Here is a 21,415-nt window from a genome sequence, read left to right on the forward strand (position 1 = left end):
ATTTTCCAAAAGTCAATAGAACACATTTTACTGTATTTAGGTATGAATTAAAAGTAAAAAGAAAATCAGATTATATAGTCATATACAGGTACATGGTGGTAAAAAAAGATATACAGTACATTTACATTTCAGTCTGATATTCAATGTCTTATGTTACACATTTATATCTATTACGCTAATGTGCGCCGCCAACCTGAAAATCCTGACATGTTCACGGGAGTTTGCCATTTTATGCTCGTTACCATATATGGGGATACTGCACCAAGCATCAGAAATGTCCGCCCGTGAGTTTGTATTAACTTTAATACAAAAAAATCTCGACTACAAGGGCTAGTTATAGAGCCGCTTCAAAAAGAAAAGTCATCACTGCTGCCAAAGAAGTTGAAAACCGCGAAGCAGCACGGCAGTTGAAAGTGGCTGAATCAAATATGAGATTGTGGAGAAAGAAGAAGGAAAAAATAATCTATGGAAGAACTTTGGGATGTGAGAATGTTGCGCAGTTCCTGGAGATGGATGAAGAGCTGCTACAGATTGTAGCGGACCGTAGGGCAAGGGGCTCCGCTACTAGCACTGTGGAGCTTCGGTTCAAAGGGCTGACAGTAATGAGGAATAAAGGGAACCAAGACTCTTGGGATTCAATTCAAAAAATGTTTCCTCACAAACGCCATGGATAACATGCTTCGGGAGGAAGATGGGATCACTGTTCATGATGTAATGCAGGATGCACCAGAACTGGACCAAGTTATCAATGATGAGTTCTACAGTGATGCACCAAAGGTACCTGCTATGGATCTTTTTCAGATTGGAGTCAGATGCTTCTTTTGAAGGCTTGCCCAAGGATGTGTAATGTAGTGGATAAACTGCACGCTGTACAAACGTTTTATGCAGAAATATTTAATGCAAAAAAAAAAATTATTCTGCACAAAGTTCAAGTTAAACAAGTGTTAAACTATTTATTTATTTAAGACTGTAATATGTGTTATCAACAGTATCAATAAAATGCTATACCATCATTGAGCATTTATTTTAGTTTGTTGAGGGATTACAATTACAGGGATCAGGACAAGTGTGTCCCTGCCTGTCTCAAGAGATATATTACCGGTACATCAGCACATTCACAAAGATTATTGATGATTGTTGAACATACAATCTTTTGAAAAACAATACAAGTACAATCCTAGCAAAATAGAAATAAAGATAATTCCTAATGTTTTGAGCATATGGATAGCAGCAAATTTTTGGTGCCCAGTGTACATTGTAGAAGGGTTTTCGTGTTTTTTTTATTTTTAAGGTCAACTTTGAAGGTGCGCATTATACTTTAGGACGCATTGTACACGAGAAATTATGGTACATAAAGGACTCCGAGTGGTCCTTAGACCATGGTTGAAAAACTTTGACATAAGGGACTCACCATAACTGAGAAACATTTGACATCAGGGACTGACCATATGAGCTTTTCGCCTCGGCCACCCGCCACTTTTAATTATGTATGTTTTAGGTAGACCAGCTTCGCGAGGCCATCGAAGAGCTGTACTACTTTGAATTTGTCCTGGATGACATTCCAATCTGGGGCTTCGTGGGATACATAGAGGAGAGTGGATTCCTGCCTCACAGTCACAAAGTAAACTTGCTCATTTCTTTGTGAGGTTCAGGAGTGCCACAGTTTAGTTTTTTTTAAGAGGGACTTGGTAAAAGATAAAAACATGCATTTTAGATTCTTGCAAATTTACTGATGCAAATCTTCACTTAAACACTCTGCTGCTTTGCCTCCCTATCGCCAACAGGTGGGTCTGTGGACTCACCTGGACTTCAACATCGAGTACAATGGCGACTCTGTGATCTTTGCGAACGTCTCTGTGAAAGACGTCAAACCTGTCCCTTTGGAGGATGGTGCCGGAGTAGCCCTGAGCGGCATTGGGGTGGGTGGAGGAAGCCTGACGGTCATTCACACGTACAGTGTGCACTGGTTCGAGTCCTCACTGCCCCATGCCCGCCGAGCTGAGCGCCTTAGGGACTACTCGTTCTTCCCCAAAACATTAGAGATCCACTGGCTGTCCATCATCAACTCATTGGTGCTAGTGGTGCTCCTTCTGGGCTTCGTTATCATCATCCTCATGCGGGTTCTTAAAAACGACTTTGCCAGGTTTGTGTATTTATTTATTTTAAAGGATTCTGATTGTCTATGTCTCTCTGTCTGATTATTTTCATAATCAATAATTATTAATTAATCCAGGCATTCACAACTGGTATGTCGGGACCCATTTTGGGAGGGTCGTGAACAGCTTTTAAAAATTGCATATACAGTGCCATGAAAAAGTATTGGCTCCCTTCTCAAATTATTATATTTTAAATAGTTCCCCACTTTATGTTCATCAAACAAATGTAAATATGCAAACCAACCCAACTAAGTGAACTTAAAGTGCCACTGACACCTAAAATATGAAATTTTGTATGTTTTTAACCAAAACAAATCAGCCATAATGAAATCTTCCATTTTTTCACAGCACGGCAGAATGTTGCCATATATAGTTTTTTTGGTTTTTTTTATCCCCCATCCCTCCCGCCATCAAAAATCTGTCGACAGTGTTTGGTTGAAGAAGAAGCCGGAAGTGAAGAACTCGTGTTGCCGACTCTTGTTGCTGGATTTTGCCGAATACTCGCGAGGATGGATTTACTCTTCACATGTTTCCAAAAGGCCCGATTTGTCCTGAAAACTAGATTGCACAGGTGCAAAGGACAAGAGCTTTGTGGGTTTCTAAATGACACATGTATAGAGCTATTAAAAAAAATTATAGTTGGGGGGACTTATTTGTTTCACAGTGAATAGCATATGTTACGTGTGAATTTAGAATAAATCCCCCTGGTAAAACCAACAAAATATAACAAAGCACTTGTATTGCATTTAGGACAATTTAATCACACACAATACAATACAACACAAAACATTAACAAAATAGAAGTACAAAGACAGTTTAGTAGCGTGCAACTAGCCAAACGGCCTACGGTCACCATAGTCGAACGAATGTTCCAAATAGGCGAATATTATTTCCAGCGAATGTTCCGAAAACGTGATGGAAGACGGAAGGCAGTGTGGGGTCCGTGTACTTGTGGACTTGTCCGAAAGCAGCAGTATTAATAAAAAGCTCAGTCGACAGCCATCCTCATCCTTATAGGAATGTTCTAGAAAACCGCATCAGACAACGTAATAGAGTTAGAGCGTAACAAAAAAATCCCCCTCATAATAACTTGATAAAGTATGCAATAATGTTCGTAAGAAAGGAAAATAAAGAGAAGAACAAAGAATAAATAACTAAAATAACAATAAGACACACATAACGCATAGCTCCAGATTCATTTCGATAGCATCCATATTTACTTCGCCCGGTATGTGTCCTCTGAGTACGCTACATACACAAGAGTTGTATAAGGGTAAGGAAATCGAACAATTATGGGCCAGTCATTTTGAATATTTCATACGGTCACTCGTCCTCCTCCTCTGTCTGTCGGGGAGTCTGTTTTTAGTTAGAAGTAATCTGCATGTCGTCAAAGTATGGCTCAAAACGATATGGTAATATGACCCTGGTCGCTTCACTTGCTTCTGAGATGTTTTCTTCCTCAAAAAGAGCTTCAGTATCAGAAGGGGCATCACAAAAATCCGAAAATCGCTCTCGTTCCTCTGCCATTGCATTCGGCGCAGCGTGTTTTCAATGCCAGGGATCCAGTGTGATGCCTGTACATGATGTCACAGACGAATATGGCCACCACTGGGATGCACATAGTCAGGCATGTGCAACTTTGCGCTTTTATAAAATGTTCCCAGCTCACTTTTTTCAACTAGTATTATCATCAAAGTGATTAAAGGGAAATCCGGCCGTTTGGATTAACAATGTGTCCGATTGGTCATGTCATATGTACTGTACCTTGATATTTAAGGTTAATCCTCCACCATTTAATGATGTTTTGAGAAGATTTTTATCAGCAATTATGAATTTTCATGGGCGCCGCCATTTTGACGAGTCACATGACCTAGATGCGCGGATGTGATGTATTACGTGCGCAGACAAAGAAAATCATCGCCGGTTTGTAGCGTCTTCACAGGTGGTACCACCACAATAGGACACGGTAAAATACTGTATCGCGAAAATTTAGAAATAATCCGCGGAATGTTCATTGGCATGTTCTGGCCAGTAAGAAAAAGAATCATTTAAGGACAGGAAAGCGGAGTGCCCGGAGAAAACCCTCGCAGGCACAGGGAGAACATGCAAACTCCATAGTTCTACACACACACAAAACTCCACAAAAAAAAAAAAAAAACTCCACAAAAATCAAACCCAGGTCCTAAGAATTGTAAGGCCAACGCTTTACCAGCTGAGCTACCGTGCCGCTGTTGTGGAGGCAGTATTAACTTCCACCAAATCAAAGATCATTTCATTATGAATGATTAAAAATCATTTATACCCCTACCACCCTGTTGGCTATAACAACCTTTCCCACAATATAAGGCCTACCTTTCACTGATGGGTTCTACCATCCTTCATTGCCACAAGTGCTGTCCTCAGTGCAGTCCTCCACTGGCTGGCCCAAACGCACTCCAAAATCGATGGGATGGATGAATGGTGTGTCCCACACGTCGGCCTCCACGTAGTCACACCCGCGTCATTCTCGTCCAAAGAACCATCCGAATATTCAACATTATTTACAGCCACAGATTCAACTCTGTATGGACGTATTCCTCAGTCTTCCCGAGCAACCAATACTGCAATTTCTTCCTCAGATGAGGATAAATCTTGGAACTCAGCGCTGTCCATTATTGTGTAGGGCGAATCTCATCCACCCCTGCGGCGTTCCCACTGAGGAGCTTTTTAACCACCTCAACCTTGGAGATTGAAGAACCCCCCCTCACAAAACTCAGAATCTGCTCTCCTCATGGGAAGGCGTGTCATTGGAATTGACTTCTTCGAAGTATTCTCCCCACCGATTCACAACTTCCCAAGTCGAGATTAGCAGTGCCCCATCCTCACTATACGCAGTGTTGACAGTGCACTTCTCCCCGTTTCCTCCCAGTCATACTATTCCAGGTCTTATTGTAATCACCCACGAGAACATTGAAGTCCCTCAGCAGAATAATGGAGTCCCCAGTAGAACCGGTCTCTAGCACCCGCACTAAGGACTCTAAAAAGGGTTAGTATTCTAAACTGCTGTTTGGTTAATAGGCACAAACCACAGTCAGGACTCATACCCCCATCCGAAGGCGGAGGGAGGAACCCCAACCTACAGGCACCGAGCCAGGGGCAATAGGTATACCCGTGCCTGCTCGGCCCCTCTCACCATTGGCAACTACAGAGTGGAAAAGAATACAAACCCCTCTCAAGAGGACTGGTACCAGACCCCGAGCAGTGTGTGGAAGCGTGTCAGACTATATTTAGTCACAACTTCTCGACCATACAAACCAACTCGGCCTTTCCCTGCCACAGAGGTGACGTTCCACGTCCATAGAGCCAGCTTCTGGGGTCGGGGATCAGATAACCAAGGTCCCTCCCATCGGCCACCGTCCAGCTCGCATGGCACCCAATCCCTATGGCCCCTCCCAGAGGTGGTGAACACATGGAAAGGGGGACCTACGTTACCCTTTCAGGCTGTGCCCGGCCGGAGCTCATGGTTGCGAGCCCAGCCACCAGGCAGTCGTCCTCGAGACCCACCTGCAGGCAAGCTTGACTCATTGCTCGTTAATTTAAACATCCATTACCCATCTGCAGGTATAATGTAGAAGAGGAGGTAGGGTGTGATGACCTGGACCAAGGAGACAACGGCTGGAAGATCATACACACTGACGTTTTTCGGTTTCCCCCATACAAAAGCTTGCTTTGCGCCGTGTTAGGAGTTGGGGCACAGTTTCTTACCCTTGCTACAGGTATTTACACACACACGCACACACGTGCGGACACACATAATTGTTGCAAGTTATTGTGTTATGTTTTTGTGTCATAGGAATCATCATTATGGCACTCCTGGGAATGTTCAACATACACCATCACGGCGCGATTAACTCTGCAGCCATCGTCTTGTATGCTCTGACCAGTTGTGTGTCAGGTTACATATCATGCAGCTTTTACACACAGATTAATGGAAGGCGTTGGGTGTGGAACATCATCTTGACTTCATCTCTCTTTTCTGGTGAGTCTTTTGAAAGGAATGTTTGTGAAAGACTGTGGCTACGGAACTGAATGGCAGACACCTCTTCAGGGTTTTCCAAAATTTATACTCCCTCTTTGACCAACCATTATCAGTATATTTAATGAATGAATGTCATTTATAGTCATCATAGGAAACTGTACAATGACATTGAAGAGCCTCCCATGCGTCAGTCTACACATAAAAGTAACATATGAATAGATAAATGAGAATGTAAATAAATAAATATACTGATAAAAATGGAATGCATAAGTATTGCTCAAGATGCTGAAATCAGTGTGCCTTCACATATCAAGTAAGAGCACAGCTTCAGGAAAAATGAGAGTTCATGGTGGTGATGTCTCCCAGAAAAAACTGTTTCTCAGTCTGTTGCTCCTTGCTTTTGTGCATCTGTAGTGCCTTCCAGACGGCAGGAGCCCAAACAGTTAATAACCCAAGTGTTTAGTGTAATGTTCTGAGTTCTGCTGAGGCACCAAGAGGAGTAAATGTTTGCCATGCACTTCAAGCGCTGTTTACATGTTTAGCACTGCAAAGCATGCTGGGAGTGCCTCCAGCCTCCCAGCAACGCTACAATACGGTATTTTAAAACATGTGGTAGCATGCATACATACTATTTAAAAATGGAGCGGGACCAAAACTGAGTTCAGTTCTCCTTTAGTGAGGTATTTACCAATATAAACAGTGAGTTCAGTTGTACATTATTGAAGTATTTAATAATGTGCTCATGTTATTTTATTTGATCAATGCTCATCCACAAATCCATCTTCTGTATGCTAAATGAACAGCTGGGCACGTTCTCCATCAAACACGGGACCTGCGTGGGTTATATATATATATATATATATATATATATAATATAAATATTTCCACATTATCTACCTGACACGTAATTTCAATACCCTCACCATTTTATCATGAGATTCCTTCCCAACAAATTGATTGCACATGTGGTTGACGCCACAAACAGATACTGAAACAGCACATTTGGCCCAAAGCCACGCAATGCACATGAAGCAGGGTGCATAAATTTATCATTTGTGAAACCTCCATTTGCACACATTGAGTAACAAGATCTTTTGTTTGGAGCACGAATAACGGGCTCAGAGGCCCTCAGAATTCGAAGCTCCTGAATCAACAAAGAAAATAATAATGTATTATTTACCAACTGTCAACTGTGGGAAAGTTCATGTCAGCGGCAGTTTTCAAAAGCATCCGTATGTCTGGTGGTTGGGCTCTAATTTTTCTCTCTCAAGCAATAATCCTATCTTGAATTTCAGCATGTAATGTATCAGTAGAAAGTGTTTCTTCGTTGCAAAGAGCGGGTGTTGGTATAAAGGTGTGTTCGTGTATCACAGTTCAACTGTGCCACTCCGGGGCCCATCAGGAATCAATCAGACGCGACACTACGTTAGCTTCGTGTCGGCAACGAAGGGGGACGGGAGGCGGTACACAACTTAAACTGTAAAAGAGGGGACATCGACTTGCGCTCCTGTTGATTCACCTTGTGAACCTTCGCTCCCTAGCCAACAAAATGAATGAACTTCAGCTTCTGATGAAGACCTGCAAACACTTCGGATGTTCTGCTGGCCTGTGCTTTACGGAGACTTTGCTTTGTGGACCCGTCCCTTTGTGGAAGCTTTCACCTTCATTGTGCGGACCGTGACGTGGCGCTTACACGGAAATTCAAAGGCGGTGGAATATGCTTTTATCAATGAGAAATGGTACATGGACATTATACAACTCAACACAAACTGCAGCCCGCTTTTAGAGACGTTTTTTAACTGTAAGCATTTTATTCGGCACGTGCGTGAGATCGCATCTTTCATTCTCGTCGGTGTTTACATTCCATTTCAAGCTAGCATGAACGCAGCACTGCTAACGCTCGCTGAGCAGGTAAATGAGATTGAGAGAAAAAAATACCCAGATTCACCGCTAATTATCCCAGGAGATTTTAACACAGCTAAACTTAACCATGAACTCCATAAATAGAAGCAGCAAGTGAAATGTCCAACGAAGACAAATAACACTAGATCACCGTTACACTTCCATTAAAAACGCATATCGTGCAATCCCCCGCGCACCAATTGGCTCTTCTGATCACTGCTTGCTCTACTTAATACCTACATATAGGCAAGCACTTAAGTGTGCCAAGCCTTTGGTAAAATCAGTTAAAAAGTGGGCCAACGAGGCAAAATTAGAACTTCAAAGCTGATTTGACTGCACAGACTTGAGTGTCTTTGAAAATTCAGTGCGCAGTCCAGATGAAATCATGGATATTGTTACCGGGTATGTCAGTTTCTGTGTGGAGGTATGTGTACTAGCAAAAACCTTTTGCACGTTGAATAACAACAAGCCGTGGTTTTCATCCAAACTTGGGCAACTCCGCCAGGCTAAAGAGATTGCATATTGGAGTGGAGACAGGGCCCTCTACAATCACTCTAGAAACCAGGTGACTAAAGAAACTATCATTGCAAAGAGGGACTAATGACTATGCTAATGACTCCAAATCTGTTTGCCACGGATTACAATCGCTCGCTAATTATAACAACGCCCCCAAAAATAGAAAACAAGAGCGGGCTACAACAAATAGCTTTTACTGTAGATTTAAAATCGACACTTCCACTCCAAGCACCCACCAAGCCATACCACCTTCCACTCTACCGTTTGACATCCATGAAAGGGACGTTAGACAGATGTTCAAACAACAAAAGATCAAGAACGTGCCGGGCCCAAACCTTGCATCCTTGCCATCCTGCCTCAAACTCTGCCAGACCAAGTTGCTCCTGTCTTCACATATGTCTTCAACAGGTCTCTAGAACTGTGTGAACCTGCTTCAAATGCTCCACCATTATACTTTTCCCCAAAAAAGCAGCAGTCTCAGGTCTGAACGACTAAAGGCCTATTGCCTTGATGTCTGTGGTCATGAAGTCCTTTGAACGCCTTGTGCTGGACCACCTCAAGAGCGTCACAGGTCCTCAGATGGACCAACTGCAGTTTTCCTATTAAGCTAACAGGTCTGCGGATTATGCCATCAACATGGGTCTGCACTTCATCCTTGAACATCTCGACAGCAAGTGTACCTATGTGAGGATCCTGTTCGTGTTCTTCAGCCCTGCGTTTAACACAATCATCTCTGAACTCCTCTCCTCCAAACTTCTCCAGCTCAGCGTCTCGCCTGCCACCTCCCTTTGGATCTAGAACTTCCTGACGGGCAGGACACAGCAGGTGAGACTGGAGGACACCACCGCATACACGTGCACTATTAGTACCGGGGCACCCCAGGGTTGTTTCCTCTCCCCTCTGCCCTTTTTGCTCTACACAAACAGCTGCACCTCAAATCCGACTGTCAAACTCCTGAGGTTCACAGATGACACCACGGTCATCGGCCTCATCAAAGTCTGCAGCGAGTCTACATATCGACAGGAAGTGGCAAGACTGGAGCTTTGGTGTGGTCAACACAACCTGGCATTGAACACTCTAAAGACTAGAAATGATTGTGGACTTAAGGAGGCATGCCTCACCACAGCTGGCATCAACCGTCAAGACCTTCAAGTTCCTGGGAATTCCAGTCTCAGAGGACCTGAAGTGAGAGCCGAACATCAACTCCATCCTCAAAAAAGCCTAGCAAACGATGTACTTCTTGTGGTTTCTGAGGAAACGCAGCCTGTCACAAGAGCTGCCCATACAGTTTTACACAGCGGTCATCCAATCAGTGCTGTGTACCTCCATCACAATCTGGTTTTGGGCCACCACAAAGAAGGACAAACTCCGACTGCAAAGGACAATCAAAACCGTTGAATGAACCACTATTGAAGACTTGCATGCAACACGAACTAGGTCTAGAGCAGGCAGGATCCTTTCCTCCACATCCTGGGCACCAGCTCTTCCAGCTCCTTCCATCAGGAAAGCGCTACAGATCAATGCAAGTCAAAACTTGCAGGCATTAAAACATTTTTTTCCCTCTAGCAATTAAGTCATTAAATTCTTGATCAGCAAACCTATTTTCTGCATTGTGCCATTTGTTGGGAAACACACTTATATCCTGCTGGTCCAATTGGAGGGTTGGCCTTACCAAACCCTAAATGCACTCTGTACAAGCTTAACACAATGTGGGACGGTGACAGACACTTATCTCACACCTGTTCTAAATGAAAAACACTTTACATCTTGCACATCTGTGACTTTTATAAGGAATAGTTCCTTTAAACAGAAATGTCTCTGGTTCTTTGTTCTTGTTACTTAGTTGTTCTTTGTTCTGAATGTCGTACCAGGGTAGCACCGACTGCTGGAGAAAAATTCCTTGTGTGGCCAATCAAGTCAACTTGGCCAATAAAGACTACAACTATTTTTTTATAACTGGTCCTTTGGGTCAAATGATGAGCTAGAATCATCACAACAGCGATGACCATAACCAATGATTCCATTACTCTCACAGCTCCTCTGTTCCTGACTTGGAGCGTTGTCAACTCCATCCACTGGTGGAGCGGCTCCACACAGGCCTTGCCGGCCACCACCGTGCTCCTCCTGCTGGGTGCCTGGGTGTTGGTGGGCTTCCCACTCACTGTCATCGGCGGCATTGTAGGCAAGAACCGAGCGGGTGGCTTCCAGGCTCCGTGCCGCACTCGCAACATTGCCCGGCAGATCCCTCCGCAGCCTTGGTACAAGCATACGGCTGTGCACATGGGCATCGGTGGCTTCTTGCCATTCAGGTGAGATAATGTTGCTATTTCTACTGGGAGTAGCAGCTACAAATTACTTTTGTGTTGAATGTAAAGTAATCTATGAATGAGTATTAGGGCATCTCTGAACCGGAAAAATTACTAAATACAACAAATCCTCACTTTCGGCAGGGGTTTAAGACCAAACCCGGATGTAAAGTGAAAATCTGCGAGTCATAGAGACCCACCCCAAATTGTTCATGCGCATGGTAATAATTTAAACCCTTAATACAGTACACGGGTGCCTTGAGATACAAGTGACTAAATGTATGTTTGTCAAGATAAAAAATCATTGTTCTCCCTATTTTTTACTGTTCTGCTTTGACTTGCAAGCACATGCTTAGAACTCGTTGCCATACTAGACACATTTGACCTCTCTCAATATATTTTAAGAGCAGGCACGCGGCCCTAAAAGTCCCTAAAAACCCCTAAATTTTCGAAGGTGCATTTAGGGGCTCCTAAAAGTCCTTAAAAATCTGCGAAAACTGGTCAAGCCCCTAAAAAGGCCTTAAATTTAAAAAAATCGATGGGAGGACCTCTACCGCCAAAATTCTCCCTAAAAAAAAAGTTATCTTTTATTTAAAAAAAAAAAATAGCGATCCGTCTGGCATCCAAAACAGCTGGAAATTGTCAACGGAAGTCACCGTGTTGACAATTAGTCGCCATCTTGTCGATATTCTATTGTTTGTTTCCATGAGTAGGCATTTCAGTTCGTCTTCGTTACGACGTAGCATAGTTCTTTCATCGATCCAACTTGTATCATAGGGAAGTGCATTTTTCAATATGCTTGGGTTGAAAGTAAGGAGTTTGGGAGCTGGGTTCGACAAGATCCAAAAGATCGGCACATGTTTTACTGCCATCTGTGCAAGCAGAGTTACCAGCTTGAAAAGATGGGCGTCAAAGCGCTGGAGTCGCACCGGAAAAACAGGAGACACGCTGATTTGGCGAAGACTTTCTCATCTTCCGTTGGTATGAATTTGTTTCTAAAATATCAAGATAGTGAAGCATCAACTTCAGGCAGTTTTACTGGCAGTGCATGCGCACCTACAGTTGTCCAGTCATCGACTTCAACCAGCCAGAAGTCAGGCTTTATGAACGTAGTTCAATACACGAAGAGGGACTTGTTAAAGGCAGAGATCGTGTGGACTTTAAAAGCGATCTGCAGCCATTAAAGTTACAAATCTTGTGAAAATAATTCGAAAGTGTTTGCAGTCATGTTCCCAGACAGTGACATTGCTAAAACCTACCACTGTGGGGAAAGGAAGACTTCGTACCTGGCTACATTTGGGATCGCTGCCCACTTTTCATCTCTACTGCCTCAAAGCCAAAAAAGCCAGAATAGAGACTGACATATGTACGCTTATTGAGAAGGCTGACAGGTTGTGTGAGGAGGCAGAAGAAAAGAGGAATCTGAGGTTTATCACCGAGGCCAATGCACTCAGAGGCAGAGCAAAGGAGAAGAGAGCCACTTTGGCACCTTTGCAGCAACAAATAGAGGAGGCACTGGGTAGGCTTAAGGAGCTAGATTAGGGGTGCTGAGACAGACATCAGTAGAAGACATTTGTGTATATAGTTGGAATTGTAGTTAGAATCTGTTTTTCTGTATATTATTATGTGAAGACGTTGACAATGGTCATATCAATGAGAACTACCACAAGGAGCGACAGGTGATCACTGTCACAGGTACTGAGTTACTGGAACATTTGATGAACCAAGAACGGTTGATGGCACCATTGGGTGAGTCTTTTTTCCTTACTCTTGATTTCCCACGATGGCCCTAAATTTTTCGTGTCGGCCCTAAATTTTTTCCGTGTCGGCCCTAAATTTTTCATGTCAGCCCCTAAGAATGCTCCTAAAAAGCCCTTAATTTTTTTGGGTCAGACTGAGTATGACCCCTGTTAGAGTCTGACTCACACTAACGGCCACATCTTAGACCCAGTCTTTTCAAAGGATGTTAACATTCTATCAGTTGACATTGAGGATATGGCTATTTCTGACCATTTTGTATATTTTTTTAACTATAGATTCTTCCAAAAGTTCAAACAACCTCAGTGTCTATTAAGAAAAGGTACTTAAATGAGAGGCCCCGGAGCTCAGTGGTTAGAGCACTGGTTTAGTAAACCAGGGGTTGTGGGTTCGTATCCCACTGGGGCCTCCACTCCCTGAGAAGGTTTGCGTCAGGAAGGGCATCCGGCGTAAAAATTGTGCCAAACATATATGTGCGTTCTTCTGAGATGACACGCTGTGGCGACCCCGAAAGGGACAAGCTGAAAGAAACTTGCTACTTAAATGAGAGTACTGCCATTAGGTTTACGGCGACTGTAGCTGTGCCACAAACTGTGAATGCTAAGACCGTTTATGAACTTTTGGACAATTTTACCTCGAAAATCTCGAATGCCATGAAGGCTGTCACTCCTGTTAAAACTAAGACCATCTTGAGGTGACCTAAAACACAGTGGAGGAGCAGAATGATGGTCAAGAGCTCTAAATCAAAGTGTAGGAAAGCAGAACGCAAATTGACTATGACTTCTACAGACAATGTCTTTGTAATTTTAACCAAAAGTTAGTGAGGGCTAGACAACAACACTTTTCTGAAATCATCAGTCAGAACCTCAACAATACTTGCGCTCTTTTTGCTGTGGTTGACAAGCACACAACCCCCCCAAATCAGAAGTCCAGAACTTGTAACAGCTGTCAAATGCAATGAGTTTGCCTGTTACTTTAGTGAAAAAATACAATCCATCAGGTTAAATATCAGCACAATGATAAAATACTACATTTGAAGCCACCCAGGGAAGACTATATTGCTATGTCCGAATTTGATGCAGTTGACCAAAAAAAACCAGTTGAGAAAACTGTTCAGCAGCTCAAACCATCAACAAGCTGGCTTGACTCAATACTATCTGACTTTGATTATTTGAAACAAATAATCATTTGCTCACTTCAGCCTGCCCAGTTTCCTAAAGCTCTTAAAGTGTATGTAACATTTTATCTAGATGAAAATATATGTTCAACTGTACCATAAAATGCATATCTTGTTCAATTTTTTCACCGAAAAATATAAGTATTCATGAATTAAAGTCTGCGAACTTTGACCTAGATTCGCTGTATCTGACAAATGCCCCCTTTTGTGTGGCATACTTCTGGCATCACAACAAGGACTTGTGTCTGTGTAATGGCTTTATCGCTCGAAGCATTGATTGTTGACGCCGAAGAAAAAACAATTTGTTTCAAGAATTTCTCAGTGATTGTAAGATAAAATGGTGAAGAAGTGTGTGGTTCAGTTTTGTCACAGTTTACATTATTTCCCCAAAGACCCCAGCCTGAGAAGACTGTCAGGTTTGTGCAAACGAGAGCTAATTTTTCAGTCTTGTCATATGCAGTGAACATTTCCGCGGGACTCTCTTACTGGTGGACTCATGTCTGAGATGGGTTTTAAATGTTAAAACCTGGATCAGTGCCTATCATCCAGCCTTGAAGAGATCAGTGTTGCTGAAGGGACCAGACGTGAACTTGGATCAGCCGCTCAACCGGGACATGGTCCAACAAGCTCAGAAGCCCTCCAACACACACACACACACACACACACACACAAAAGGGCTTTTATTAAAAGACAAGGTGTGGAGGTATGTTGATCATCTTTTATTTCCTGAAAACATCGAACACTGTTGAGATGGTTGAATAAAACCAACATTCATTGTTCTTGGCGGAAAAATATTTTATTACAGCAAATATTTGACCATTTTCAACTAGAAAACAGGAGATTGCATACAAACCTTTCATTATTTAATGACAGCTGTGCAAAATGTAAATAAAAAATGCCCATGACTCCTTCATTGCCAGCTATTTAGTCTGCATTTGAATGTGTGTTCTGTGTAACTGGCTCAAATTGATAACCTTTGACGCCTTTATAATCTCGTATTTTTCACCATCTTCATGGGACCCTTCAGAATCATTTTCATTGCTCAAAGTACTGGGAAATTCATAGTCGTTCTCACATTGCAGTTGAAGAGCAGCCATGTTTATGTCTCGTCCTGATGTCACGTCCCTTCTCGAGATTTTCTGCTGTGTGCTCGGGTATTTCCGGCTAATTCAGCAATGTGCGATCAATTTTTGCTGATAATCGAAAACCACAAATGTTTTCTTCATAGCGTATTTTTCAGATTCAAGTTCATCTTGAAAAACTATGATACAAGCAAAAGGTCCTTCGAAGACTTTACATACCCTTTAAACTAGCTGCTCATCTGCCTCTTTGAAAAAACAGCACTGGACGCTTCCATGTTAGCAAGCCACCGACCTATCTCTAATCTCCCTTTCATAGTCAAGCTTGTTAAGACATATTTTTAATCAACTCAGCAATTTATTGACTTTAATTTTTTTTTCACAGGTTTCTGAAGTCATCACAGTACAGAATCTGCTCTTATGAAAGTGCTAATGATATGTTTGAATAGTGACTCAGGAATAGTGTAAATCTTTTAACTTGGATTTGAAAACATTCACACTTGAAGCTGACGTCAGCTCTGTTGACATTCCATTTTTTGTCCTGCATAATGGCTAAATGCTGTTTCACCCATGTTTGCTTTGGACTCTATACTCCACTATTTGACTTCAGTCAGTTGATCTTGGAGCCCGACTGGGTTTGTATTCTATTAGTATTTATTTAATGTATTCAGGACCTAAATCATTTAGTGATACTGTATATAGACTAGTAGCAGAACATCAAAATATAATCTGAAGATGACTGGAAGCCAGTGTAAAAACTTTTGATTTGGAGTTCTATGCTCTGACCTCTTTGTTCTGGTCAGAAGCCGAGCTCCAGCATTTTGAATGAACTGCAGGTGTTTAATGCTCTATTGGGGGAGTCCAGTCAGAAGACCATTACAATAATTAAGTGTACTTGAGATAAAAGCAATGATGAGCTTCTCTTGGTCTACATGACACATGGAAGCCTTCACTCTGGATATGTCTTCAGAAGCTAATAGGCAGTTTTAGTAATTGATTTGAGTGTTGAAGGTCAGGTCGGAATTTTTCAGAACACCAAGGTTTCAGACTTGGTCTTTGCTTTTTAAGTCCAGGTATTTAGTAACAGCAATCCATCGATCCATTATCTTTGCGTGTTCCTCACAAGGGTCACGGGGAGTGCTGGAGCCTATCCCAGGTGTCAACGGGCAGGAGGCGGGGTGCACCCTGAACTGGTTACCAGCCAATCACAGGGCACATGGAGACAAACAACCACACTCACAATCACACCTAGGGGCAATTTAGAGTGTTCACTTAATTAACAGGAACGATTTTTTTTATTTATTGTCAAAAGCAATTATCTCAGTTTAGTTTTACGAATTTCTGGCTCATCCAGTTATCTGCTTTAGGCATTGGCACAACACCATAGTTTAACTGTAGACCAAATTTCCACTTTATTATATTGCAGCTGTTTGCTAAAATCATATGTTCATTTTTCCCCGCATTAATGTACACACAGCTCCCCATATTTTAATTAAAAAAAACAAATTGGTGAAATTTTTGCAAATTGAAAAACTAAAATATCAGTATTCAGTATTAAGTGAGACTTTGTGTGAAGCAACATCAGTATATATACCATATCATATAATATGTATCATATAGTTTATGAATGTCGTACCACGGGGGCACTGGCTGTACACACTTGGCATTGGGTGAAGAGAAGGGCAGAGTTGTCATCTGATCACCACTGAGTGATGAGGTGGCTCCAGTGGTGAGGGAAGATGGCAGTCCGAAATGGCAGGCCCAAACGTATTGCCACAGTCTGCTGGGAACGTCTGACAGAATCCCTTATCAGAAAGAATTTAAACTCCCACCTCCAAAAGAACTTTGCTCATATTTTGGGAGATGCAGGGGACATTGACTTCGAGTGAACCATTTTCCGCGTCACCATTCCTGAGTCGGCTGACTGGAGCTGTGGGCTTAAGCGGTTCAGTGCCTCTCACGGAGGCAATCCTCAAACCCATTGGACACCAATGGTGAGGGATGCCGTTAATCTGAAGGAGTCCTATTGGGCATTTTTGGCCTGTGGGACTCCTAAGGCATCTGATTGTTACTGGCTGGCGAAATAGAATGCAGCTTTGGTGGTCGCTGAAGCAAAAACTCCGACACGGGAGGAGTTTGGTGAGGCCATAGAGAAAGACCTGGATGGCTTGGAGGAAATTCTGGCCCACCATGCGGCTTCTCAGAAGGGGAAAACAGTGCACTGTCAACACTGTGTACAGTGAGGATGGGGAACTGCTGACCTCGACTCGGGACCCTGTGAGTTGGTGGGGAGAATACTTCGAAGACCTCCTCAGTTGCATTGACAAGCCTTCCCATGAGGAAGCAGAGTCTGGGTTCTCTGAGGTGGGCTCGCCTATCTCTGAGGTTGAGGTCGCCGATGTGGCTAAAAAGCTCCTCTGTGGCAAGGCCCAGAGGGTGGATGAGATTTGCCCAGAGTTCCAAAAGCCTCTGGAGGTTCGTGGGGCTGTCCTTGTTGACATGTTTCTGCAACATCCCGTGGGCATCGGGGACAATGTCTCTAAATTGGCAGACTGGGGTGGTGGTCCCCCTTTTTAAGAGGGGTCATCAGAGGATTTGTTCCAACTACAGGTGGATCACACTCCTCAGCCTCCCTGGTAAGGTCAATTAAGGTGTGCTGAAGAGGAGGGTTTGTTGGGAAGTCGAATCTGAGATTCAAAAGGAGCAACATGGTTTTCCCCCCGGCCGTGGAACAGTGCACCAGCTCTACACCCTTGGCAAGGTCCTTGAAGGTGCATGGGAGTTTGCCTCACTAGTCCACGTGTTTTGTGGTTTTGAGAAGGCGTTCAACCGTGTCCCTCGGGGAGTCCTGTGGGGGGTATCCTTTGTGAGTATGACGCACCCAAATCCTCTATGGGATGTTCTGTCCCTGTACGACCAGTGTCAGTGTTTGGAATGCATTGCCAGCAGTAAGTTGGACTTCTTTCTAGTGAGATTACGAGTCCGCCATGGCTGCCCTTTGTCAGAGGTTCTGTTCAGAACTTTTATGGAAAGAATCTCTCGGCAGAGCTAAAGGGAAGAAGGGGTCCGATGGTGCAGTCTCTATTGCATATCTGCGTTTTGCAGATGATTTGATTTGATGTTTTGTTGGCTTCAACAAGCCGTGATCGCTAACTCAAGTGTGAAGCATCTGGGATGAGAATCAGCACCTCCAAATCTGAGACCATTTGGAAAACGGTGGCTTGGCCTCTCCAGGTCGAGGATGAGCTCCTGCCTCAAGTGGAGGAGTTCAAGTATCTTGGGGTCTTCTTCACGTATGGAATGGGAGATCGACAGATGGACCAGATATGGACTTTGTATTGCTCCGTTGTGATAAAGAAGAAGGTAAGCGGAAAGATGAAGCTCTCAATTTACCAGTCAGTCGATCTACATTTCGACCTTCACCTATGGTCATGAGCAGTGGGTCATGACCAAAAGAACAAGATTCCCAATACAAGCTGCCAAAATGAGTTTCTCTGCAGGGTTTCCAGGTTTTCCCTGAGAAATCAGACGTGAAGCTCGGTCATCCGGGCTGGCCTCAGAATCGGGACGCTGCTCTTCACATTGAGATGAGCCAGATGAGGTGCCTGCGACATCTGATTCGGATGCCTCCCGGGCACCTTCCTGGTGAGATGTTCCAGTTACGTCCTACCAGAAAGAGGCCCAGGAAACGCTGGTCGTGTTCCTTTATGCTAAAGAGGACATACATGAAATTTATGTTTCAAGACAATGACCCCAAACACCAGTAAACATGCAAAGTCTTGGTTCCAAATCAACAATGTTAATATCATGGACTGGCCTTTCCAATCCCCAGACCTTAATCCAATCTAGAATTTGTGGAGTGACATCAGAAATGTTTCTGAAATAAAACCAAGACATGTAAATGAATGTCGTCAAGGAATCTTGGAGTGCAATAACAGCTGAAAGATGACACAAGTTGGTTGAGTCCATGCCACACAAATGTGATGCACTTACTTACAAAAAAATGTGGTCATAAAAATAAATATTATTTTGATTCAAATGATTGGTGAATCTTAGAAACAAAGTTTGTACAAAATAATTTTGAGTATGCAACATCAACGGCTGACTGCTATTTTTTTTAACACGCCCCTTTCAAATACAACATTCCATAATTCATTTGGATTTCTTGGTTTTGCTTAGAAACCGCATTATTGATGTCACCCCACATGTTCCCAATTGGATTAAGGTCTGGAGATAGGGCTGGGCACTCCATGACAATTCTGTTGGATTGGAACCAAGAGGTTGCGTGTTTACTTGTGTGTTTGGGGTTATTGTCTTGTAGAAACACCCACTTCAAGGGCATTTCCAATTCAGCTTAAGGTAACATGAGATGACCTCTTCAAGTAATTTGACATAAGCAAACCAATAGATCCATGATCCCTGGTATGCAATAAATAGGCACAACACCATAGGAGAACCATGCCCATAGCAGGATGCTTGCACCACCATGCTTCACTGCCTTCATTGCATACTGTGGCTTGAATTCAGACTTTGGGGTTGTCTCAGAAACTGTCTGTGGCCCCTGGGCCCATCAATCCATCCATTTTCTACCACTTCTCCAGTCGGGTCGTGGGAGAAGTAGCATTAGCAGGGATACCGAGACTTCCCTATTTCCGGCCACTTCTTCCAGCTCTTCTTGAGGAATTCCGAGGGGTTCCCAGGGCAACCAAGAGACATAGTCTCCCATGCGTGTCCTGGGTCGTCCTCGGGGTCTCTCTCCGGTGGGACAAGCCTGGAACATCTCACCAGAGAGGGGTGCGGGAGGCATCCGGATCAGATGCCCCAGCCACCTCATCTGGCTCCTCTCAATGCGGAGGAGCAGCGGCTCGACACTGAGACCTCCTGGATGACCGAATTTCTCACACTATCTCTAAGGGAGAGACCGGACACTCTGCGGAGGAAACTCATTTCGGCCCTTGTATCCGGGATCGTTTTCGAAAACCACATTCCTTCTCCTGCATCTGAGATTCGACTTCCTGATGGACCCTCCTCTCCAGCACCCCTAAATAGACCTTACCAGTGAGGCTGAGGAGTGTGATCCCACACACACCGTCCAGTCCCCCTTCTTGAAAAGGGGGACCACCACCCCAGTCTGCCAATCCAGAGGCACTTTCCCCGATGTCCACGCGATGTTGCAGAGGCGTGTCAGCCAGGACAGCCCCACAACATCCAGAGCCTTTAGGAAATCCGGGCAAATCTCATCCACCCCTGGGGGCCCTGGCACAAAGGAGATTTTTAACCTCAAGCTCAGAGATAGAAGATCCCGCCTCAGACTCATAGGAAGGCATGTTGGTGGAATTGAAGTCTTTGACGTATTCTGCCCACCGACTCACAACATCACCAGATGATGTCAGCAGTAACCCATCCCCACTATACACAGTGTTGTGTGTAGTGCTGAGATGCCGGACGGTGGACCAGAATTTCTTCGAAGCCGTCGTGAAGTCCTCTTCCATGGCCTCACCAAACTCCTCCCACACCCGTGTTTTTGCATCTGTGACCACCGAAGCTGCATTCCGCTTGGCCAGCCTGTACATATCAGCTGCCTTGGGAGTCCCGCAGGCTAAAAATGCCCGATAGGACTACTCCTTCAGCTTGACAGAATCCCTCATTGTTGGTGTTTTGGTGTCCACCAACGTGTTCTGGGGTTTCCGCCAAGGCAGGCCCCGACCACCTTAGGGCCACCGGTCGGCCGCCTCAGCAATGGAGAAGCGGAACATCGTCCACTCAGACTCATTGTCCCCCACCTCCTCTTGAATGTGAGCAAAGTTCTTTCAGAGGTGGGAGTTGAAATTCCTTCTGACAGAGGAATCTGCCAGCCATTCCCAGCAGAGCCTCACAATACGTTTGGGCCTGTCACGTCGGACCGGCATCTTTCCCCACCATCGGAGCCAACTCACTACAAGGTGGTGATAGGTTGACAGCTCCGCCCCTCTCTTCACCTCAGTGTCCAAGACATGTGGTCCCAAGTCCGATGACACAACTACAAAGTCAATCAAACTGTGGCCTAGGATGTCCTGGTGCCAGTTGCACGCGTGGACCCCACTATGCCTGAACGTGGTGTTTGTTATGGACAATCCATGATGAGCACAGAAGACCAATAACAGAACACCACTCAGGTTCTGATCGGGGGGCCATTCTTCCCAATCATGCCCTTCCAGGTCTCACTGTCATTGCCCACCTGAGCATTGAAGTCCCCCAGCAGAATGATGGAGTACCCAGAGGGAGCGCTCTCCAGCACTCCCTCTACGGACTCCAAAAAGGGTGGGTTCTCAGAACTACTGTTTGGTGCATAAGCACAAACAGTCAGCTCCCGTCCCCCTACCTGAAGGTGGAGGGAGGCTACCCTCTCATCCGCCGGGGCAAACCCCAATGTACAGGCTCCGAGCTGGGGGGGAATGTGTATACTCACACCTGCTCGGCGTCTCTCATTGTGGGCAACTCCAGAGTGGAACAGAGTCCAACCC

The 21,415-nt window shown here is 44.2% G+C and overlaps 1 protein-coding gene and 1 non-coding gene across 4 annotated transcripts in view; both read left to right on the forward strand.

Annotated features, from left to right (window-relative positions):
• Positions 1–21,415, forward strand: part of tm9sf1 (transmembrane 9 superfamily member 1) — a 60,094-nt gene that overhangs the window by 35,688 nt on the left and 2,991 nt on the right. For 2 of the 3 annotated variants that reach the window (XM_061805755.1, XM_061805756.1), the window contains 5 exons: positions 1,499–1,621; positions 1,785–2,143; positions 5,757–5,911; positions 5,989–6,174; positions 10,628–10,901. In XM_061805755.1, coding sequence (XP_061661739.1) covers positions 1,499–1,621; positions 1,785–2,143; positions 5,757–5,911; positions 5,989–6,174; positions 10,628–10,901 — 1,097 coding nt within the window. Of the gene's footprint in view, positions 1–1,498; positions 1,622–1,784; positions 2,144–5,756; positions 5,912–5,988; positions 6,175–10,627; positions 10,902–11,042; positions 20,222–21,415 lie in introns of those variants that run through there. The other variant, XM_061805757.1, reaches the window with a different exon arrangement.
• trnat-agu (transfer RNA threonine (anticodon AGU)) lies at positions 12,993–13,065 on the forward strand. The gene has a single exon. It is a non-coding gene; the product is annotated as a tRNA-Thr (tRNA).

This window comes from Syngnathoides biaculeatus, chromosome 19 (genome assembly GCF_019802595.1).
Source record: "Syngnathoides biaculeatus isolate LvHL_M chromosome 19, ASM1980259v1, whole genome shotgun sequence".
Lineage (NCBI taxonomy): Eukaryota > Metazoa > Chordata > Actinopteri > Syngnathiformes > Syngnathidae > Syngnathoides > Syngnathoides biaculeatus.